We start from the raw sequence: 25,419 nt of genomic DNA on the forward strand, positions 1-25,419 counted from the left end.
TTCCATTTTCTAACAATTGCTCCAACGGTTGATCTATTTTCACCAAGCTGCTTGGCAATTGTCCCGTAGCCCTTTCCAGTCTTGTTGAGGTCCACAATTTTGTCTCTGGTGTCTTTTGACAGCTTTTTGGTCTTGCTCATGGTAGAAGTTGACGTCTGACTGACTGTGGGGTGGACAGGTGTCTTTAAAGAGTTCAGACAGGTGCTACTAAGTTAGATTAATGAGTGGAGTAGAGGTGGACTTTTATAAAGGCACAGTAACATGTCTTCGAGAGACAGAATTCTTGCTGTTTCTCAGGTGTTCAAATACTTATGTTTAGCAGTGCAACACAAATAAATTCTTAAAAAATCATACAATGTGATTTCCTGTTTTATTTATTTTTTATTCTGCACCTACAATGCACATGTCAGACCCCTCCATGATTTCTAAGTGGGAGAAGTTGCAAAATTGCAGGGTGTTCAAATACTTCTGTTCCTCACTGTACATGGGACTGTATGTTGATGGTGGCTGTGGGAGGGAGTGATGCTATTTACATGGGACTGTATGTTGATGGCAGCTGTAGGAGGGAGTGATGATATTTTTTACATGGGACTGAATGTTGGAGGTCGCTGGGGAGGGGATGACGTTATTTACATGGGACTGTATGTTGAAGGCGGCTGTAGGAGGGGGTGATGTTATTTACATGGGACTGTATATTGGAGGGACTGAAGGGAGGGAAGTGATATTATTTACCTGGGACTGTATTTTGGAGGGGGCTGTAGATAGAGAGGGATGTTATTTACATGGGACTGTGTATTGGAGGGGGCTGAAGAGATGGTGTGATGTTATTTACATGGGACTCTATGGTGGAGGGACAAAGTGTTATTTACATGGGACTATATATTGGAGGGGCGAAAGGGAGGGGAGTGATGGGTTTTACATGGGACTGTATTTTGGAAGGGACAGGATAGATGGTGTGATGTTATTTAGATAAGACTGTACGGTGGAAAGAGGTTTATAACTACAGGGGGCATTACAAATACTGGGGGCACTTTAGGGTGAGCATTGTAACAGTAGGGGGCAGTATAAATACTGTGGTAATTGTAGGAGCATTTTAAATCCAGGAGGCATTATAGACATTCTTATTACAACTGGGGGAACAATAGGGGGCCGTATTCCTACTGGGGGCTCTGTGAGGGTATTATTAATACAGGAGGGGTCTTCTACTAATGGGGGCACTCTTGTGGAGTATTATCACTGTTGGGGGCACTGTAGGGGGCAGTATTACTGATGGAGGCACTATTGTGGAGCATTATCACTGTTGGGGGCACTGTAGGGGGCACTATTACTAATGGGGGCATTCTAGAAGGGAATTACTATTGGTGGGACTATGAGGAGCACTATTACTATGGGGGGCACTGATACACACTCTGCAGAGACAAAGCCACTGAAAGAAGTTGTCCGGACCAAATAAAGAAAATGATGACACAGAAGATCTACTTCAGAGGAGATGTCACCTGGGAGGCCCTGGATGTGAGAGGTATGTGCTGCTGTATAGCAAGTACAGCAAAATGCTGGCAGAGGGGGATGGCGACTTAGGCTGGGTTCACACGGGCGTTGCGGGAAAATGTGCGTTGCGGGAACACCCGCGATTTTTCCGCGCGAGTGCAAAACATTGTAATGCGTTTTGCACTCGCGTGAGAAAAATCGCGCATGTTAGGTACCCAAACCCGAACTTCTTCACAGAAGTTCGGGCTTGGGATCGGTGTTCTGTAGATTGTATTATTTCCCCTTATAACATAGTTATAAGGGAAAATAATAGCATTCTGAATACAGAATGCATAGTAAACTAGCGCTGGAGGGGTTAAAAAAATTGTCCTTTGGTGACGTCACTCCGGTCATCACATGATCCATCACCATGGTAAAAGATCATGTGATGGATCATGTGATGACCGGAGTGATGTCACCAAAGGTCCTTTACCTGTAATTAATGCTCACCACAGGTCCTGTTCAGCAAAGGAGACAGAAGGAGATGCCGGGCTACGCGATCAAGTGGACTAAGGTGAGTTAAATTATTTTTTATTAACCCCTCCAGCGCTAGTTTACTATGCATTCTGTGTTCAGAATGCTATTATTTTCCCTTATAACCATGTTATAAGGGAAAATAATATTGATCGGGTCTCCATCCCGATCGTCTCCTAGCAACCGTGCGTGAAAATCGCACCGCATCCGCACTTGCTTGCGGATGCTTGCGATTTTCACGCAACCCCATTCACTTCTATGGGGCCTGCGTTGCGTGAAAAACGCAGAATATAGAGCATGCTGAGATTTTCACGCAACGCACAAGTGATGCGTGAAAATCACCGCTCATCTGAACAGCCCCATTGAAATGAATGGGTCGGGATTCAGTGCGGGTGCAATACGTTCACCTACCGCATTGCACCCGCGCGGAAATCTCGCCCGTGTGAAAGCAGCCTTAGAAAACTTGGCCATATTCATTGGGGCTTGGGCCCCGGATCTTTTGGGACCCTAGCAACGCCCCCGCTCGAAATGTCATGAGCTTGGGCACACCATGGCTAAGTGCCCACATACTACGGAGCCTGTGGACTGTAGCGTGACCTGGCGAAAGTCGTTGTTTGCTCACTCCCTGAGTTTTTCCTCTGCAGTTCCCCAGGACTCTTGGTGGAGTTGTGAGGTGTAGATAGAAGGCCACCAGGTAGTAGTATGAGAGATAGGATTTATTTCTCTATATATATAATGTGAACGTCCTGTATTACTCTTTTCTGTCCACTAGATGGCAGCAAATCAAATCAGAACCTTGTGTGCATTTCTTTGTTTTAAGGTCATAGTGCGGGGGGGGGGGGGGGTGTTAGATTGCTATTTTCAAATGTGCCAATGAAACTCAGGGATAAAGTTGGCAAACTACTCCCATTTTGGCAAAGAGCCAATAACCTTTCTTTAAGGACCACCCTTTTTGTCTACCTCACATTTCCTATATAAGAATAAAGGATGTCATATTTTCCATGATAAACTGCGATTGTAGTAAAGAAAAGAGTGTCACTGCACTTAACCAATAACGAATCCCTTGTGTCGACACACTTGTCACCAGGGTACTTGGCAGGAATATTTATGCGGCATCGCTGCTGCCGGTGGTGCTCTGTCCAGCGTGTAACCAGGCAGTTACTGCTTCAATAATATTGCACATTCAAAATACAAACGGACGGCACTCACCGATGCTTGCTGAAACAATTCCTGGTAGAGAGCGGACAACATACACAAGTGCTCCAGCTGAGTTAGGCGACGGCCGTTTCGCACCTCAGTGCTTCGTCTGGCCCATAATCAGGTGAAACAATTCACCTGCTCTTAAAAGACTCAAGCTGTGACGTGGTTCTCTCTGCGCCGCACCAATGATACGCTGCTACAGCGCTCACCTGTGCGCGTTAGAGAGGACCACGTCATTGTGAAAAACAAATATTTAAAACTGTACCATATAACCTTTTGATTAATTGTGCAACTCCTTGCTGGGAGGGAGCGGGTACCTACAAGAAGACCCCCATATCAATCTTGTTATTCAGGCCTAACGGCCCCATTGCGCCTGCGTGCAGGATCCACTTACTTTCTCTCCTAAGGAGATCCTTACGTCTATTTCCCCCTTGTGGTAGACTATGTACTATCTCTATTCCTGCGAAACTGAGGGTCAGATAATTGCCTGCATGTTCCTTTCTCACATGTTCGATCAGCCGTAAACAGCCCTTTCCCGTGGTGAGTGAGTTTATATGTTCTCTGATCCTCTCCTGGAGACATCTTATGGTTTTTCCTATATAGAACCTGCCGCATTTACACTTTATGAGATACACCACGTATTTACTTTTACAGGTGATGAGGGTATTCACTTTATGTTGGATCCCTCCAAAGATTAGTGTATCCCATTGCGGGTTGAGCTTACAACACGAACAGTGACCACATCTGCGGTTACCTTTTGGTCCCCAATTCTCTAACCAAGTCATGGATTTCTTTTCCTGAAATCTACTGCGGACCAGTTTATCCTTCAGGGTGTGACATTTCCTGAAGGCTATAATTGGTGCCACATTTTTAATCCCTTTCAGGGATTCATCTCTTTCAAGTATGGACCAGTTGTCCTTGATAATTTTTCTGATTTGGGAGGCCATTGGTCCAAACCTGAAGGAGAAGACAAAGGGGTGGGAACTACACTCATCCGCTGTCTCTTCTGTCTGACCATGCCCAGTGAATTTGGGACTCTTTGGAGATTTGGTTAGTGAGGCCTTCTTCATGACCTCATTGAGTAGCTTCAAGGGGTACCCCCTGGCCAGAAGCCTGTTTTTCAAATCTAAGGCTTGTCGTTTATAATCTGCGTCATGTCTGTTAATCCGCTTAAGCCTGACAAACTGGCCATAGGGGACAGCTTTCTTAACACTGGGGGCATGATAACTCGAATAGTGTAGAAGCGAGTTGGTGGCCGTGGGTTTACGGTACCCCTTGGTCACCAACTCACCATCCCTCACCGATATCTCGACATCGAAAAAATACAGATGCAAGCCTCCAAACTTATGTGTAAATAACATATTCATGTCATTAACTGTGTTTAGATACTGTACAAAGCAGGCAAAATCAGCCTCTGTCCCTGTCCATACTATGAACACGTCATCAATCTATCTTAAATACGTGTGTATATAGGAGAGGAAAGGAATAGAGAGCGCATATATATACCTATCCTCAAATTTTGCCAAATAGAGGTTTGCAAAGGTACAGGAGACTGGTGTGCCCATGGCAGTGCCAAACTTCTGCCTTGTACCACGCATCCCCGAATCTAAAGGCATTGTGTTTGAGAATGAGCCCCAATGCATTACGGACAAAGTTGGAGAACATCTCACTTTTGCCGGTACTGGTCAAAATGTCAATGACTACCTCAATGCCTTTATCTTGGGGGATGTGCGTGTACAGGCTCTCAACATCCAGGGACACCAATTGAAATCCCTCCCGCCACTGTATTGAATTCAACACACGGAGGAGGTCCGACGTGTCCTTGAGATAAAAAGGTGCAAAACTGACCATGGGCCTGAGCAACCAGTCTATATACCGCGACAGAGGTTCAGTCACTGACCCAACCCCAAACACTATGGGCCTGCCTGGGGGCTGGGTCAGTGACTTGTGAATCTTGGGTACGAAGTACCATGATGGTTTCGAGGGGAAAGATGGCAACAGTTTTTCTGCTGTCTTCTGTGACAAGGTGTTAAGCTCAAAATACTTATGAAGTAATCTCCGTAACAGGCCCTGCACCTGGTGTGTAGGGTCTGTCTGTAATTTCTCACACACCTCTTTGTTGTGGAGCTGTCTATGCGCCTCTGCTACATAATATTCTTTAGTCATCAGGACCACATTACCACCCTTGTCTGCCGGTTGTCTGCCGGCTTTATGACTATATCGTCACGAGTTTGCAGCCACTTCAAGGCCTTTTCTTCTCCAACCTCCAAAATTTTGGTAGCCCTGGGGTATACTAATGCTTTCACCCCTTCTATGACTTTTTGTTGGAAAATATCAATCGAGCTGCCAGCAGACAAGGGGGGATTAAATGTGGACCTAACATCCCCCGAAAATCCCCCCCCCTCCAATTGTTGAGTGGGGGTATCAAGTGATGAATTTGTCATCCATTGTAGACACGCTACCTCTGTGGGGTCAAAATTGGCCGTGGTGCTAAACCCTAGAGGACCTATAAAGGCTGGCGACTCTCCCTCACCTCCTTTTTTGTTGTGGATGGGATTCATTTGAACAGTTTGTTCAATGTTAACTTTCTTACTGCCTTATACAGGTCTATTTCAAACCCGACCGGGTCAAACTGCTCCACCAGGCTGTAAAAAAAGTCAGAAAAAAGAGGGAGACCCCAGCTGTCCCAAAGAGGGATGGAGGACAGTGCCTACCCAATGTGACCACAGGCTGTAGTTGAGCCCCCGATTGAGGACCCTCACACAGTCTGTTAGCAGCACGGAACCGGTCAGGTTGATGACCAAACTATGTGAGTGGTTCAGAGGTGCTTGATCGACTAACTTCTCCAGGATACCTGCTTCCTTTTGTATCCCTGTTTTTTGTGTGTTTTTCCCTTTGCTCCTCCCCCTTCTTGTGTGTTTCCCACAAGGGCTGTTTACGGCTAATCGAACATGTGAGAAAGGAACATGCAGGCAATTATCTGACCCTCAGTTTCGCAGGAATAGAGATAGTACATAGTCTACCACAAGGGGGAGATAGACATAAGGAACTCCTTAGGAGAGAAAGTAAGTTAGGCCTGAATGACAAGATTGATATGGGGGTCTTCTTGTAGGTACCCGCTCCCTCCCAGCAAGGAGTTGCACAATTAATCAAAAGGTTATATGGTACAGTTTTAAATATTAGTTTTTCACAATGACGTGGTCCTCTCTGACGCGCACAGGTGAGCGCTGTAGCAGCGTATCGCTGGTGCGGCGCAGAGAGAACCACGTCACAGCTTGAGTCTTTTAAGAGCAGGTGAATTGTTTCACCTGATTATGGGCCAGACGAAGCACTGAGGTGCGAAACGGCCGTCGCCTAACTCAGCTGAAGCACTTGTGTATGTTGTCCGCTCTCTACCAGGAATAAAGGAATTGTTTCAGCAAGCATCGGTGAGTGCCGTCCGTTTGTCTATTGAATGTGCAATATTTTCCATAATACCAGCCTGTATTGGTCTTACTGAGAAAGCTCTATGAGCTCATACTTACAATCCTAATTGATTTGGCACCACACAAAGAAGAAGAGAATCTCATGAATTGCGATAATTATTGGCGTCCCTGGGTGGGGAGACAGCTTGTGTAACTTCCGATTCAAACGCCACAAGAGACTTGCGCAAAACCATCAGGCAAGGTCTCATGCTGCAGCAAGGTAAGAAGCTTTTTTTCTTACAAACCTTCTCTGAGCCTTTTGCCCAAGTAGATTCTCAAGAGTTGAATTGGTGTTATCGCGATAGAAGGGTTCAAATTATAGCTGATCTGTCCTTTAGAATGAAAGAACTCGATTGAATATTCCTTCTTTGTGTGGCTTTTCATGCTGTATTGACGTGCTGCGCAGAACCGAAGTTGTTAGACATCTGATAGTTGCATATCCTGTGACGTAGAATTGGATGCCAGCCAGACTCTGACGAGAGTTCTTGGTAAAAGGAAGGTTTGTATTCCCATAATCGGAAGAATCTAGATTATATAGTTTTGAGTTCCCCTAATTGGATACATTTTTGTTAAAATTATTATTTTTTGTTTCATTTTCTTTTTTTGTGGCTTCCCAATTAGGAAGAATGTAGGTTAAAAATGTTGTGATTTCCCGGTTAGGCTAGATTCACACCTGCGGCACTGTGATCCGGCGGGCAGTTCCGTCGTCGGATCTGCCGATCTGGATGTGACTGAAAGCATTTGTGAGAGACATCCAGATGCGGATCCGTCTCACAAATGCATTGCAAGAATGGATCCATCTCTCCGCTTGTCATGAGGACAGACGGATCCGTCTTGTATCTTTTTTCACATTTTTAGGATGGATCCAGCATTCCGGTATACATTCCTAAGGGGAAAAATGCTGGATCTGGCATTCCGGCAAGTCTTCAGGTTTTTTTTGCCGGAGATGCATGCTACGGTTTTATCTTTTGCCTGATCAGTCAAAATGACTGAACTGAAGACATCCTGATGCATCCTGAACGGATTACTCTCCATTCAGAATGCATGGCGATATGCCTGATCAGTTATTTTCTGGTATAGAGCCCCTGTGACGGAACTCTATGCCGGAAAAGAAAAACGCTAGTGTGAAAGTACCCTTAGGAAGAATCTAGGTTAAATATTTTTGTGGTTTTCCGACTAGGAAGAATCTAGAAAAAGGAATATCTTTAAAATTGTGTGTCCCTATTAGGAAGAATATTAATAAAATATTAATACCGTATTTTCCGGCGTATAAGACGACTGGGCGTATAAGACGACCCCCAACTTTTCCATTAAAAATATAGGGTTTGGGCTATACTCGCCGTATAAGACTACCCCTGAATGCCCAGCCCTCCCTGTCCTCAAGACAATCTTCTCCAGTCCAGGGAACTGACTGGGATCTGTGGATGGCACTGTTATGAGGGGGATCTGTGGATGACACTGTTATGAGGAGGGGGATCTGTAGATGGCACTGTTATGGGGAGGGGGATCTGTGGATGGCACTGTTATGGGGAGGGAGATCAGTGGATGACACTATATAGCATCTTATGCTAAATGTGTCATTCACAGATCCACCCCATGACAGTGTCATCCACAGATCCCCCCTAAACAGTGCCATCCACAGATCCCCTCCCCATAACAGTGCCATCCACAGATCCCCCTCCCAATAACAGCGCCATCCACAGATCCCCCCTTAACAGTGCCATTCACAGATCCTCCTCCCCATAACAGTGCCATCCACAGATCCCCCTCCCATAACAGTGCCATCCACATCTCCCCCCATGACAGTGCCATCCAAAGATCCCCCTCCCCATAACAGTGCCATCCACAGATCCCCCCCCTAAACAGTGCCACCCACAGATCCCCCTCCCTATAACAGTGCCATCCACAAATCCCCCTCCCATGTGTCATCCACAGATCCCCCCCATGACAGTGCCATCCACAGATCCCCCCTAAACAGTGCCATCCACAGATCCCCCTCCCCATGTGCCATCCACAGATCCCCTCCCCATAACAGTGCCATCCACAGATCCCCCTCCCAACAGTGCCATCCACAGATCCCCTTTAACAGTGCCATCCACAGATCCCCCTCCCAATAACAGCGCCATCCACAGATCCCCCCTTAACAGTGCCATTCACAGATCCTCCTCCCCATAACAGTGCCATCCACAGATCCCCCTCCCATAACAGTGCCATCCACATCTCCCCCCATGACAGTGCCATCCAAAGATCCCCCTCCCCATAACAGTGCCATCCACAGATCCCCCCCCTAAACAGTGCCACCCACAGATCCCCCTCCCTATAACAGTGCCATCCACAAATCCCCCTCCCATGTGTCATCCACAGATCCCCCCCATGACAGTGCCATCCACAGATCCCCCCTAAACAGTGCCATCCACAGATCCCCCTCCCCATGTGCCATCCACAGATCCCCTCCCCATAACAGTGCCATCCACAGATCCCCCTCCCAACAGTGCCATCCACAGATCCCCTTTAACAGTGCCATCCACAGATCCCCCTCCCCATAACAGTGCCATCCACAGATCCCCCTCCCATAACAGTGCCATCCACATCTCCCCCCCATGACAGTGCCATCCACAGATCCCCCCCTAAACAGTGCCACCCACAGATCCCCCTCCCCATAACAGTGCCATCCACAGATCCCCCTCCCCATGTGTCATCCACAGATCCCCCCCATGACAGTGCCATCCACAGATCCCCCTTAAACAGTGCCATCCACAGATCCCCCTCCCCATGTGCCATCCACAGATCCCCCTCCCCATGTGCCATCCACAGATCCCCCTCCCATGTGCCATCCACAGATCCCCCTCCCCATGTGCCATCCACAGATCCCCCTCCCCATGTGCCATCCACAGTTCCCCCTTCCCATGTGCCATCCACAGATCCCCCTCCCCGCCGCTCAGAGGAGTATACATTTATTAACTGTAATCCGTAACTTTAACTTTAAATCAGCGCTCATCTCTTTACTAGGGTACCTTACTCTCAGCTCCGATAACAGGCAGTGCGGGCGGCGCTCACTCACTGACGTCACACGCCTGTGCCGCCTAGTGAGTGAGCGACGTCCGCACTGCTTGTTACCGGAGCTGAGAGTAAGGTACCCTAGTAAAGAGATGAGCGCTGATTTAAAGTTACGGATTACAGTTAATAAATGTATACTCCTCTGAGCCGCGGGTCCATGTATATTCTAACCCCCAGGCAAGCGTCCCTGTCACCATGGGAACGCCTGGGGGTTAGAATATACCATCGGATCTGAGTATACCCGGCGTATAGGACGACCCCCGACTTTTGAAAAGAATTTCTAGTGTTAGAAAGTCGTCTTATACGCCGGAAAATACGGAATATAAAATGGGTAACTCAAATGTTGCAGGACATGATGAGGAGATGATAACAGCAGCTCAGCTGATGAGAGAAAGAGAAGGGAAAGTTTAAGTAATTAAGTTAAAATCATTCATGTGTGCAATTGGTATGCCAAAAATCTGTAGATTAACTGAAAAATTATGGAAAAATAAATTGCAGGAAAATTGAGGTTGGTTGAGAGATAATAATAGGCTGATGCAAGCAAAGTTATGGTGGAACTTGTCCACTCACGTGACGGATGGAAAGTTGAGAAAAATGGACAATATTTCTATTGTAAGATGGAGGATTTGGATGTGGTAGCGAACAAAGAACAGGACAGTCTGCCATGTGGCATCCCTTCCCCCACCACATCTGCTGTAACCTCCGATAGTAGTTCTTAGTCTTGTAGTTCCACAAAAACTCCTATTGTTCCTTCTGTCAGCCCCTCCTCTGCACTCTGTTCTGGAATGTTCTCCTTTCCAATAGAAACACCTCCCACTTTGCTTTCTGCTCCTTCTATCCTTTGCCCATTTGTGTTTGCAGGCACAAGAATGCTGACACTAGTAACATGTGTGTTATCTGTACATCTCAAAGACAGGGCACAATTCCTGTTATAGATCCCAGTACTGAATTATATCAAGCGATGTCTGCAAACATCCCTTCCCAATTGTATGTCCCACAAATGTTACAAATGTGCCTGCAGTGATTGCCCCTATGATGCCTACTGGAAGTGTCCCAGACCAATCCACTCAATCTAGGGCGGCACCCATTTTAAGTCCTCTTTTAGACATGAGTGGATTTCAGACACAAGAAAATGTGGGGTTTCCAGCATCATTGTTTGATGTGCGAAAACAGCTGCACCCAGTTTCCCCAGTCGTATCATTCATGCCAAATCCACCCCAACCAAATCTACCCTATCGTAAGCCCAGGCACCCCTAGTGAGATGCTGGCCATGATGAGTAGATGTCACGGCCTTTGCTGTTTGCACCGTGACACTTTTGCCACGCTTGTAGTTGCCGGTGGCAACGTGTTGCTGTTAGGGCATGTCGTGGCAGTGTCTCAGCTTTTGCTGTGGCAACTCATTGCTTGTTGGCTGGTGTATGCACTTCCCCTTTTAGTAGTTTCCTCCCTCTGTCTGGTGCTGGAAGGGTTAACTCCCTGACTGGGTGTGGTTACTTGGGTTTTATTACCTGTGGCTCCCTGGCTGGGGTCAGTTGTACTTCAGCTGTCGTTGGTGCTGGAGCTTTGCTCCAGTCCATGGTGTTCTATCTGCCCAGTCTATGAGGGCCACCTTGTAGGACATCGATGTCATCTGCAATGTCATTCCTTTGTCTCCCTTGTATCCTCAGTGTACTCAACCTCACTTGTTGTTTGTTTGGTGTGGGTTTGTGTTCAGGGTTTGTTGTACGTCTTGTTTGTTGTTGCATGTCTGGGATGTTGTTGGTGTTTGTCCCTGCATGTGTGCAAGACGTTTCCCTGTGCGTGTTGCACCTCCGGAAGGGGGCTGGTTTCCCGGAGGGGTGAACCATAAGTCTGTCTGCAGTGCTGCCTGGGGCTGCAGTGCACCTTGCTGTTTGGGGCCCAGGCAGTATCAGGAGTGCTTGATACCGGTGTGTGGTGTTGTTTTTACGGTGTCCTATTTGGTGTGTGGGCACCTGTACTTATGCACGGGTTCCAGTCGTGATGGCTGCGGAAGTTAAGTGTGTTTCTGGTGTTCTTACCTGCCGACTCTGTTGCTGCATATGGTCTTTTCCTTTCCCTGCTGCTAGGTCATTTGAGATTCCTGTTCATACTTGTCTGGGAAGAACAGGTCGTCTCTCCCCTGCTCCTTTGTGAGGGATTATCAGGGCGACTCAGGGCCAAAGGTATCCTGGTATGAGCCGTCCTACCATCCAGGTCCGCTCATACGGTGAGGCGTTAGGGTGAGGATTAGGGACGCAACAGGAGGTGACCTGCTCCCTGATTCCGACGTCCTGGCCTAGCTGCTTCCCCTTTATACCTGACATTGTACGGTGGGGGGTTTTCACCACTCCCCACCGTGACAGTATGTCCTACAAAGGCTCCCCTGTCTGAGCCTTCGGAAGAGGGCCCAGCATGTGTCGCCTGCCATTTTCTGGCGCACATGCTTATCCTCCGGAGGGAGGATATATGGTGAGATGCTGTTAACAGTGCGGTTCTCAGTGACAGGTGTTGCAGTTGGTGTGAACCGGCACTTGTGTTTGTGTCTCCCCTTGTCCATGTCTCAATGGTTTGTTGCTTGTGTTGTGTTGCTGGCTGCATTCCTTTGGTGTTCTGGCAGTGTGCTGGTTGGGGAATGCTTGCTGGTAGCAACCTTGTGTAAACTGGGTCTGAGGTGGATACAGCATTCAGTGTGGTCTCTTCGAGCTGTTTGTTGGCTGGCTGGCCGGTTTCTAGGTGGTTCGGGCATGCTGGCGGCAGTCTTGGAGAGACCTCCTTGCACTGAGGTTGATTCTGCAACTCTTTTTTTTTCTCCTCCCCCTGTTGTTTATTGGTGTTCCGTTTTAGTTTCCCCTTTCTCAGTTGAGGGGGAACTTTGAGGGGTGTGAGTGTCATGGCCTTTGCTGTTTGCGCCGTGACACTTTTGCCACGCTTGTAGCTGCTGGTGGCAACATGTTGCTGTTAGGGCATGTCGTGGCAGTGTCTCAGCTTTTGCTGTGTGCGCCGTGACATGGTTGCCACGCATGCTGTTGCCTGTGGTAATTCGTTGCTTGTTGGCTGGTGTGTGCACTTCCCCTTTTAGTGGATTCCTCCCTCTGTCTGGTGCTGGAAGGGTTAACTCCCTGACTGGGTGTGGTTACTTGGCTTTTATTACCTGTGGCTCCCTGGCTGGGGTCAGTTGTACTTCAGCTGTCGTTGGTGCTGGAGCTCTGCCCCAGTCCAAGGTGTTCTATCTGCCCAGTCGCTGAGGGCCACCTTGTAGGACATCAATGTCATCTGCAATGTCATTCCTTTGTCTCCCTTGTATCCTCAGTGTACCCAACCTCACTTGTTGCTTGTTTGGTGTGGGCTTGTGTTCAGGGATTGTTGTACGTCTTGTTTGTTGTTGCATGTCTGGAATGTTGTTGGTGTTTGTCCTTGCATGTGTGCAAGATGTTTCCCTGTGTGTGTTGCACCTCTGGAAGGGGGCTGGTTTCCCGGAGGGGTGAACCATAAGTCTGTTTGCAGTGCTGCCTGGGGCTGCAGTGCACCCTGCTGTTTTGGGCTCAGACAGTATCAGGAGTGCTGGATACCGGTGTGTGGTGTTGTTTGTACGGTGTCCTATTTGGTGTGTGGGCACTTGTACTTATGCATGGGTTCCAGTCATGGTGGCTGCGGCAGGTAAGTGTGCTTCTGGTGTTCTTACCTGCCGACTCTGTTGCTGAATATGGTATTTTCCTTTCCCTGCTGCTAGGCCATTTGAGACTCCTGTTCATCCGTGTCTGGGAAGAACAGGTCGTCTCTCTCCTGCTCCTATGTGAGGGATTATCAGGGCGACTCAGGGCCAAAGGTATCCTGTATGAGCCGTCCTACCATCCACGTCCACTCATACGGTGAGGAGTTAGGGTGAGTATTAGGGACGCAATAGGAGGTGACCTGCTCCCTGATTCCGACGTCCTGGCCTAGCTGATTCCCCTTTATACCTGACATTGTACGGTGGGGGGTTTTCCCCACTCCCCACCGTGACAGTAGAATCCCCAATCCAGAGGACTTACACATGCTGTTCTGTAGGAAGTTAGCGAAGATACGGAAAGCTTTCTCATGTTGTTGGGGGGATTTGGAAGATTTAGTCCAGTGTAAAGCTGGTGATTCTTTCTCTCAGATAATAGCCTCTACGGTGGGATCTTGTGAGGGAGACGATACTATGTTGTCCGGTGACCAAGACATAGTGAAGCTCACGGAATGGGGCAGAAAACGATTAGGTGATCAGTCTTTTACATTGTCTGATATGCATCAGGACAGAACAAAGTGTGTGGAGAAATTTTTCACTAAACTCCAGCAAAGATGGGTGGATTTGGGTTTTGAGCACACCTTAGACATGCATGGGAGAATCTTGAGTGCTGCTTTTGTGGATTGTCTTAGGGAAAGCATTTGCAAGGGTCTGGTATCAGCTAGGCCTGAATGGAGAACAATACAGCCCTCCATTTTGTTGCAAGTAGCAAAGGGTGTAGAAGCCGAGTTAAACAAACGACCAAAAACGGGTGTGGCTGCTTACCAGCCCTCTCCCCAATAACGGGGAAGTAAACTACAATATCCCTTAAGATGTTTTAAATGTGGCAGGGTGGGGCACTTTGCATGAAGTTGCCGATCTCCTCGCCCATGGGAGGAGGAAGAGGAGGAGAATGCTCAGCCCCCTCAAGTGCAACGCCCATAGGGTGTTGGCAATCCAGCGTCAAATGCTGTGCCCCTATTAAATATGCAATTCTTAGGGCCTGCCCCCATTGTCTCCTTGGCAATCAATGGGGGGAGCCTATCCCCTTTTTGATTGACACTGGAGCAGCCAAAACCTCATGTCTAAGGATAGTATTCAATGTGTAGGAGTAGATGGTAATGAGGTTCCTACTCTCACAAAGCCAATACAAATTGCATTTGCCCCAAACCAACAAATGCTAAGTCGTCTCTTAGTCAGTGACAACGGCCCTGTTAATTTGCTAGGAGCAGATTTGTTGCAGAAAATATATGCGCAGATAACGCATCTTCCTGATGGTACTGTGAAGTTACAAGGCAAACTAGGTGAAGAAGGATATATGTCTCTTAGCAGCCTGTGACTATAATCCATTTCACATGTACGTGTCTACACTCTCTGAAGAGGGTGTGTCCCTTCTGCTGCCTCAAGTACTTGCATTTCTGTGGGCCTCTGGACCCACAGATGTTGGCCATTTATGTGTCCCTCCGATGATGATAGAACGTAAACCTGGTGCTCCTTTACCTCGAAAGGCGCAGTATCCCCTCAGTATACAACAAACAGATGCTATCACCAAAAAAGTATGTGATTTTGTTGATAATGGGGTACTAATTGAAACCACCTCTCCATGTAACATCCCTTGTACACCATTAAGAAAAGGGGAGGGGGTCAGCCAATGCAGTATAGAATGGTACATGATTTTAGGGCTGTTAATGAGGCTACAGTTTTTAATACCCCTGTGGTACCAAACCCACATACATTGTTGGCACAGATTCCCCACACTACTACCCATTTCACTGTGATGGATCTTGCAAATGCATTTTTCTCAGTTCCATTACATCCGGATTGCAGATATCTTTTTGCTTTCACTCATGACAATATACCTAGACGGTCTTACCACAAGGTGCACATAATTCACCCAGTATGTATAATACTGCCTTAGCCCAAGTTTTAGCGGATTGGCCCATTCCATCTAAAGGAGTTGTCTTACTTCAACATATAGATGACTTACTTCTTTGCTGCCCAGGAGAGGAGGTGTGTAAACAAGCCTCGGCATCTCTCCTCACCTTCCTGGCTGCAAATGGCTGTAAAGCTTTTCGCAAGAAGCTTCAATTTTGTTGTACCACGGTCACCTTTCTAGGGCACTGTATATCTGCTGGGATTAGACATCTCACCCCAAACCGTATAACTGCAATCCAACAAGTTCCTCTGCCTACTACTGTGAGGGCTCTGAGAATTTATTTGGGTCTCATACTGTAGGCCTTGGATCAGGAATGCCTCTGCTGTTATGCAACCCTTGTATGATTGTCTCACCTCTCCTCCTTTTTCATTGACAGATGGGGCTGTGGAGAACTTCCATACATTAAAACTAGTCATCAGTTCCACACCAGTATTGGGTCTACCAGACTACAATAAAGATTTTAGACTCTATTGCACTGACTGTCTTCGCCATGCTTCAGCTGTTCTCACCCAAGCTAGGGCTAGCTAACAGCGTCCAGTGGCATATTACTCCTGCCAGACTTGATCCAGTGGCTAGAGGAGCGCCATCTTGTGTCTGTGTAGTAGTGGCTGTACAACTCATGCTTGACAAAAGCTCTGAGATTGTGCTCAACTATACAATCACTGTTTATGTCTCTCATGACATCTCGGCCATTCTCACACAAGTACAGCCAAAATACCTGTTCACTGCCAGACACCTTAGACTAGAATGTGCACTACTTATGCCACCAAATGTCACCCTTAAAATGTGCACATCTTTGAATCCAGCTACTCTGCTGCCTCTGGCAAAAGTATGAGTCATTTAGTTGAGTATCTTCCTGACCCGGAAGCTAAAAACGAATGTATCTAATTAATGTCCCAAGAGACAGCAGGGTTTGATCACGTGGTAGATATTCCCTTAGAAAATCCAGATTTAGAGCTCTTTGTGGGTGGATTGCGGTAGGGTGTCCAGGGGAAGTTTTATACTGGTTATGCAGTTGTCACTCAGCACGATACGATCAAAGCAGAGTCACTACCCTCTCATATATCTACACAGGAAACTGACCTTAAGGCTTTGGAAGAGGCCTGCAGGTATGCGGAGGGTAAAACTGCAAACATCTATACGGATTCCAGGTATGCTTTTGGGATCACAAAATGATTATGGTCCAATTTGGAAGGCTAGATATTTCCTTACAGCAAATGGCAAGCCAATTAAACATGGCAAAGGGGTCAAAGCCCTAATGGACGCTCTTCTGTTGCCAACGAGGGTGGCCATTATGAAAATTAAAGGCCATTCGTTAGGAAAAACCCTTGAAGCTCAAGGAAATAATCAAGCTGATCTGGCAGCAAAAGCTGCTGCACAGAAACCCAGAGATGATCCTGTAGGGATAGCAGCAGTACAACAGCAAATCTCCCTGCCAGTTAGCTTTGAAACATTCAAAACCTTACAGTCTCAAGCAACCAAAGAGGAAAAGGCAGTATGGCAAGAGAAAGGAGCTGTGCTGACCCCAAAAGGAACATGGGAATTTAGAGGAAAGCTGTGTTTGCCCTGTGCTTTGTTCCCAGTCACAGTCCAGGCCACTCATGGGAATACTCACCTGTCCAAAACTGTGATGACTGCTCTTGTTTATAAACACTGGTATGCCCCAGGATTCAGTGTAGCTGCAGCCAAATTCACTCAGGCTTGTATGATTTGTGCCCATCACAACATAGGAAGGACGGTAAAAACACCTTTGAGGAACACTCCCAGGCCCGATTTCGTCTTCCAAAAACTGCATATAGATTACATCCACCTACCCAGAGTTGGGACCCTAGAATACGTCTTGGTATGTGTCGATCTGTTTTCAGGGTGGCCAGAAGCCTATCCTGTGGCCAAAGCCACTGCACAAAACACAGCCAAGAAACTTCTGAATGAGATAGTTTGACGATATGGGGTCCCAGACACAATTGAGAGTGAACGAGGCTCTCACTTTACAGGGGGGGGTCATGCAGGAAATTATGGGAGCCCTGGGCATTGAGCAAGCTTTTCATACAGCGTATCACCCACAAAGCAGCGGTAGAGTAGAGCGATTCAACGGCACAATTAAATCTAAAATACAGAAGGCCATGGCTGAACTGAATAAGCCATGGACAGAGTGTCTACCCTTGGCAGTCTTCTCCATCCGGTATACACCTAACCGGAAGACAGGCCTGAGTCCATATGAAATACTCTTTGGGAATGCCCCTAGATTAGGACTCTATTTTCTACAACTCCAGATGTAGCATAGTAGTCTTTCAAAGTACGTTATCTGTCTTACAAACAGACTGTCTAATGTGTATTCCCAAGTTTCTGCTTCTCTACCAGATCCAGAAAGCATAGGGGCAACTCATTCTCTACAACCAGGAGACTGGGTAGTGGTGAAACGACACGTGCCTAAAGTCCTAGAACCATGGTTTGAGGATCCACATCAAGTACTGTTAACCACCACCACTGCTGTCAAGTTGGAAGGAAAGCCTAATTGGGTCCACGAATCACAATGTAAAAAAGTACCTGAACCTCAAGTGCCGGAATGACTGCAAGGGCCGTAATGTTTTTGCATGCCTTACTGTACATTCTATATTGTACAGGGGGAAAGGAACAGTTAGATCGAATCCCAGATTCTGTATTTAGAGTAATAATAAGGATAGGGGATCAAAGTTCAGTTACACCTATACCTCCTACATCTGTACCCACAATGGACATTAAATATTTGGCCAACCTAAAGTATGAAGACAAATTGGCCTCAGAGACAGATACAAATGTAGGGATAGAGTGGATCCGCTATACAGTTCTTTCCCAGAAGCGATCCAACTGCATAGCCAGTGCTGCAGCTCGACCTCATTTGGGTACAGTGCCTTTCCCTTTAAATGAGATTACCGATCCTGAGGGTTTCAAGTGCATCCTTAAGATGTACACTGAAACTATTCCTAGTAATGACAACTCCCGCTGCAGGACAATAGAATTACTCTATCCTACTGTTCATGAGAGAGACCATATGGGTTTGAGTATAACACCATGCCCTGGAAATTATGCCTGTTTTAATCGTAATGGTACATGCAAAGACCTTGGTGTTTTCCCTCCAGGATATTGTTCCTATAACATCTATCTAAATAGGACAAGTAGTGACCTTGATGCTTACACTGACGGATGGTTTAACAACCAAGATTATCAACACTCGGATATCTGGTCGTTGTGTGGAGACTTGAAACTCCGACCCAGGATACGAATAGAATGGATTGGACAATGTACCCTGATTAAGGTGCTGATGCCATTTGTTCTATTTTCGCCTCCTGAGTGGGATCAAGTCAGTAAGCAAACCAATGTCCGGTCACGGCAAAGGAGGTCACTCTCTACATCTTTTGATTCTCATGTTTATATAGATGCTATAGGAGTCCCTAAAGGAGTTCCTGATGAATTAAAGGCTAGAAACCAGATAGCTGCAGGTTTCGAATCAATATTTCCTATGACTGGCATAAATAAAAATGTAGACTGGATTAACTATTTGTATTATAATCATCAGAGATTCGTGAATTATACCAGAGATGCGGTGAAAGGAATAGCGGAACAACTGAGCTCTTCATCTGTGATGGTGTTACAGAATCGACTGGCCCTCGACATGATCCTGGCGGAAAAAGGAGGCTTCTGCAAGATGATTGGAAGTTTCTGCTGCACCTTTATTCCGAATAACAATGACCCTGACGGAAGCATCACCAAGGCTTTGAAAGTACTGACGGCTTTATCGAACGAACTGGCGGAAAACTCTGGAATTAATAACCCGTTTACTTCATGGCTAGAACAGTGGTTTGGGAACTGGTCTAGTGTGTTGGCTAATCTGTTAATTACCCTGGTGGTAGTATTTTTGGCATTGGCTTTAATAAGGTGTTGTGTGGTTCCTTGTTTTAGGAAAATAGTTTTTAAAATGTTCAATTCTACCATGTCTGCAAACACCATGTACATGCATTGTGACTCTGTCAAAACCAAAGAATATTATGAGCACCTCTTTGAGGAACACGATTCCGTCCTAAAACAAATAAAACCTTGTTGACAGTTGCGGAATAAATAGAACAACATGAAAGCAAACCCAAAAGGGAGTTGGGGGGACCTGGTGAAGTAATGAGGAAAGTCCTGCTCTTCGCCGTTTAGGGCATTGGGATAATACCTCACTTTGCTTATTCATCTTGTATCTATTTACCGCAAAAGGAGGGATTTGTGAGAGATAGGTTTTATTTCTCTATATATATAATGTGAACATCCTGTATTACTCTTTTTTGTCCACTAGATGGCAGCAAATCAGATCAGAGCCTCATGTGCATTTCTTTGTTTTAAGGTCACAGTGTGTGTGTGTGTGTGTGGGGGGGGGGGGGGGGGGGATAAGATTGCTATTTTCAAATGTGCCAATGAAACTCAGGGATAAAGTTGGCAAACTACAACCATTTTGGCCAATAACCAATAGCCAATAACCTTTCTTTAAGGACCACCCTTTTTGTCTACCTCACATCTCCTATATAAAAGTGTATGTTACTTGAATAAAGGATGGGATATTTTCCATAATATCAGCCTGTATTGGTCTCATTGAGAAAGCTCTATGAGCTCATACTTACAATCCTAATTGATTTGGCACCACACAAAGAAGAAGAGAATCGCATGAATTGCAATAACAATAGCCTTCCTGGACAATTGCAGTGTGATCACCTTGCTTCGGGCTAATATTCCCCATAAAATTGTGTTCCCCAAAACAAAACTTTCAGTATATTGCGTGCATGGGGACACAAAAGAATAGCCCCTTGCTGAGGTCTCTGTTCAGACTTCTCTGGGAACTGTTACTTGCGAAGTGGGGGTTGTGCCTGGACTGATACATGAACTTATTCTGGGATGTAACTTTCCTCTTTTCTGGTCACTGTGGGAAAAAGCTCTGGGCAATTCCCAGGGAAAATTTTGCAACTGCTCAGTTGAGAGATCCGAGCCTTAACCCCTTCCCGACACATGACATAATAGTACATCATGGGGGCAAGTGACTTCCCGCATTTGGACGTACTATTAAGTCATGGTGATAAGCAGGCACACTGCAGGGGTCCGGCAGTCCCTGATAGCCGGGCCCCTGCTGTATCGGCCAGCTGTAAAAGCCGATGCCGGTGGATTAACCCCTTCTATGCCGTGGTCAGCGCTGACCACGGCATAGAAGGGCTTTGCAGCGGGTGAGGGAGCCCGTGCTGCAGTGGCAGGGACTCGATGGGTGACAAGACAGCCCAATGCCATGCAGAGGCTGCCCAATGCCTTGCACGGCATGGGGGCCTACCTTCTGTGGCTCCAGTGACTAATGTCCCACATGTCAGATTAGCGCTCCAATGCTACAATTCTGCAGTCCTTTAGTTCCCTCCTTTTGAGCGTATAGCAATGGATCTAGTAGGTCCCCTAGCCAAGTCTGCCAGAGGTCACTAGTACATCCTTCATGTGTATTACTGATGATGGGCTTCTTTCTGGCAAGCCTGCAATAAAGCCCAGATTACTGGAGTGCAGCAGTGATGGCTGACCTTCTGGAAGTTTCTCCCATCTGCACAAATGATCTTTGCAGCTCAGCCAGAGTGACCATTGGGTTCTTGGTCATCTCTCTTACCAAGGCCCTTCTCTCCCCATTAATTAGTTTGACATGGCGGCCAGATCTAGGTAAAGTCCTGGTTGTTCCAAACTTCTTACATTAAAAAATTTTGGAGGCCACTATGCTCTTGGGAACTTTAAGTGCAGATTTTTTTTTTGTAGCCTTCACAGATCTGTGTCTCCACATAATCCTGTCTCTGAGCTCTACAGACAGGAATTTTCTTGTCAAGGCTTGTTTTTTTCTCTGATATGCATTGCCAGCTGTGGGACCCTATATAGACAGGGGTACGCTTTTCCAAATCATGTTCAGCCAACTGAATTTAAAAATATGTGGACTAAAATGTAGAAACATCACAAAGATGATCAAGCGAAATGGGAAGTCCCCAGAGCTATGTTTCATAGAAAAAGGTCTGAATACTTATGTCCATGCAATTTTTTTATAAATTAGCAAAAAAAATTGAAATTCTGTTTTTACTTTCTCATTATGGAGTTTTGAGTGCACACTGATGGGGGAATACTTGAATATTTTTTTATTTTAGCTCAAGGCCACAAGATAACAAAATATGATAAAAGTGAAGGGGTCTGAAGACTTTCCGAATGCATTGTATATAAAAATATCTGAATAACCCAATAGCTACATTACCTGGTTCTTTCGATAATCATCCTGAGAGTGACGGAGGACTCTGTAGCACAGTCGGAACATGTACTGGTATGGGGCATTTTTCTGGTCAGAGAGCTCTTCAAGTCTAAGTAGAGGACCCTCACCACCTTTGTCTTTGAATGGTGCTTTAAGGATACCAAATACCTACAAAAAAGAGATAGATAAAATCAAGTGAGACCAAGTATTACGAAAGCTAAAAAGGCAAAAAATTTAATAAAGTCACTTTACATTTAACTATGGCACTAAATCTACAGGAAACAGTCATAAATATTACAGGCTATAGCTACTAGAGAGGGGTTCGTTGATCCAGGGAGTTATTCTGATTGCCTGATTGGAGTCGGGAAGGAATTTTTTCCCCCTTAAGTGGGGAAAATTGGCTTCTACCTCACAGGGTATTTTTTGCCTTCCTCTGGATCAACTTGCAGGATAACAGTCCGAACTGGATGGACAAATGTCTTTTTTTGGCCTTATATACTATGTTACTATAAATGAGAACATAACAAATAGCACATAAATGTGTATAGCAGAAAACAGGGATGAACGTAAAAATATATTAAGAGATAAACAGCAATAAAACATTTGAGGCAGCAGAAGTCATATAATGTGAGAAACAGGCATAAAATCTGTAAAAACACAAGACAACATACAAGCACATGATATTAATGTATCTGACCTGCTTAAGTATGTTCTGCTCCCTCATAAGCTTTTGTCGCTCTCTGTTGGGCTTGGAAATCACAATATCCAACACGTTTTGACCGTTATTGGGAACACCCACGACAAAGAAAACCAAATCTTCTAAGAGTTTTATGGCAAATCTTAAAAAGAAGCAATTACATACAAACTGATTTTTATATTATATTATATTTTACAATACAGTGAAAAGATATTCAAATATACTATAGAAATAATTGTATATGACTAAAGAATGAATTTACAACATGAATATTTTATTATGGCAATTTAAGGAATAGAGATTCTGAAATTTGAGGATGATGGATATCACAGACCACTGGAGAACCAGCAAAAAATAAAGTGCACACATGCAAAATCACAGTTTTTACTAGGCAAATGACCTAAAAACAAGTGTGACCAATGAACTCAAGAAAATTTTCCATAGGGCAACGTTAACCCGTGTGGCCAGAAGCTGTCAGGACACAGCCAGTGTTATTGTTAAAAACATCAGTTGAATAGCAAGATTTTGCTGACCAATGTCCAAATCATTTTACCCCTCAAAAATTTTAGATTTCTTGAACAGAATGTGAAATATCTGTTACAAACTGTATTGTTATGGGTAGACAGTTATTAAAACCATAGAAACCAAAGTTTGCCACAATATAATAAGGTCTCATTGAACTGCATCCCATTATTCAGATTTTATATACATTAAGCAGGATCAAAATAAATAGAATTATTGTGTATAAATCATTCTCCAAATCTGCAAAAAAAATAAAAGTTAGGCCGAGTGGTGTTTGGATGCCATCCTTGCCACTTCCTAAAAAGGGGCAGTGACAAGGGTGGAGTGTGGTATGGGCCTCAGCACAATGATTATCGTGTACACAAATGAGTGAAATCTATTCCAACTACCAGCTGGTGTAAATTTCAGTCTATGCACATGGACGGCCAGAGGATGGAGGGAATGTGCCTCGTCATAAATTAAGCGCATCCTCCGATAGCGAAAGGGATATCAAAGACCAGATTAAAAGGTGATCTCAGCCATAAGGCTGATCGCATACATTTTCCCTTTAAGATGCCGTGGTCAAATGTGACCATGGCATCTGCGCAGTCCGGAAACGGAAGTCGCGCACTTCCGCTCCGGTCACAGTGTTCCCCGTCTGAGATTGGGGAACCTATTACATTGATCTAATAGGCTGAAGCCTCAAGCAAGCTTCGGTGCCTATTAGATGACTATACCAATACAGGACACTAGGAGGCAGCATTATATTTGTATAGTGCAAATTAAGTTTTTAATGGTGTCTATATAGACTTAAATGAACACAATAGTTATTGTGACTTCAAAAAAGTTTTAAAAAATGCAATTATAAAAAAATAATAAAAGTTCAAATCACCCACCTTTCCTTCAAAAGTTTTAAAAAATGCAATTATAAAAAAATAAAAGTTCAAATCACCCACCTTTCCTTCAAATAAAAATAAAAATACTATGTGCGAAAATGCCCATAATATTAAAATATAACAATATTAATGGCATATAGCAAATGGCGTAACTGGAAAAAAAAAATAAAGACAGCCAATTTGCCATTTTTTGTCACTTCAACTACCCAATCATTTTGTTATAAAAAGTGATGAAAAATTCGCCCACACTTCAAATTAGTATCACTAAAAAGAACAGATCGTCCTGCAAAAAATGAGCCCTCACACAGTCCCGTATAGTGTACAGTGTAAAAATAAAATAAAAACCTTTATCAGAATTGTGTTTTTCCCCAATTCTACCCCATTTGGAATTTTTTTTCCCACTCCCTACTACATGGTATGCAACCAAAATTGGTGCCATTAGAAAGTACAATTTGGCCCACAAAAAATAAGCCCTCATAAGGCTATGTGAATGGAAAAATAAAAAAGTTAGGACTATGTGAACGTGGGGAGTGAAAGAACGAAAACGCAAAAATGGAAAATCCCAGGGTCCTTAAGGGGTTAAAATCTAGACGTGTCAGGCAAATGCCGAATTCATATTTGGAATCAGTGCGCTCATTTTAGTATAAATCACATGTTTTTCTCTTAGTAGCAAAATCATTGTTGCGCGGTGTAAGAAATGGCAGTTAACAATAACATTGGAGGTCAAGAGAAGGTCTGGAAGACCAAGAAAAATTTCAGTTGCTCGTAGGATTGCTAGAAAGGAAAATCAGAACCCCCTCTGGACTAAAAAAGATTCAGCAGACTCTGGAGTTGTGGTATATTCTTCTACTGTTCAGCTGCACAAATACGGCCTTCATGGAGTCATCAAAAGAAAACCTCTTCTGTGTCTTTGCCACAAACTTCTGCATCAGAAGTTTTCAAAAGAACATCTAAACAAGCCTGATGCATTTTGGAAAAAAGTCGTGTGGAACAATGAGGTTAAAATAGAACTCTTTGGTTACAATGAGCAAAGGTATATTTGAACAAAAAAGGGCACAGAATTTCATGAAAAGAACACCTCTCCAACTGTTAAGCATGGGGGTGGATCAATCATGCTTTAAGGTTGTGTTGCAGCTAATGGCACAGAGAACATTTCACAAGTAGAGGGGAGAATGGATTACCTGTAAATGAAATTCCAGCAAAGTCTGGAATAAAACAACACCGACTGTAAGAAAGCTCAAGTTGAAAAGAGGATTGCTTCTACAAATGGATAATGATTCTAAACATACCTCAAAATCCACAATAGGGATAGATATATACAAACCCTCTCCTCCCCTCTCCCTGCCCAGCTCTATTGTTTTATCACCATTTTTGTTGTTGGTATCATTGGGGCTCATGTTTGTTAATACTTCGAATTATATATATTTTAGATGTAACATTAATAAAGATTAATTGTTATGACACTTTCAATGAATCCAGTAAAATTTAGCAGTGTCTAAACTTGGATCAGCATATCGGCTATACAGGTACTTCAGTAATTTGTGTCCACAATAGATTACCTCAAAAGGCGCAAGCTGAAGGTTTTACCATGGCCCCTAATCTGAAAATCATTGAAAATCTGTGGATAGACCTCAAAAGAGCAGTGCATGCAAGA

The 25,419-nt window shown here is 45.0% G+C and overlaps 1 protein-coding gene across 1 annotated transcript in view; it reads right to left on the reverse strand.

The window, feature by feature from the left end:
• ITPR3 (inositol 1,4,5-trisphosphate receptor type 3) overlaps positions 1-25,419 on the reverse strand; it is a 605,308-nt gene that overhangs the window by 364,288 nt on the left and 215,601 nt on the right. Inside the window, 2 exon segments of the mRNA XM_040424182.1 lie at positions 21,678-21,839; positions 22,369-22,510. Of these exon segments, the coding sequence (XP_040280116.1) occupies positions 21,678-21,839; positions 22,369-22,510 (304 nt within the window).

Source organism: Bufo bufo, chromosome 3 (assembly GCF_905171765.1).
Source record: "Bufo bufo chromosome 3, aBufBuf1.1, whole genome shotgun sequence".
NCBI classification, from domain to species: domain Eukaryota; kingdom Metazoa; phylum Chordata; class Amphibia; order Anura; family Bufonidae; genus Bufo; species Bufo bufo.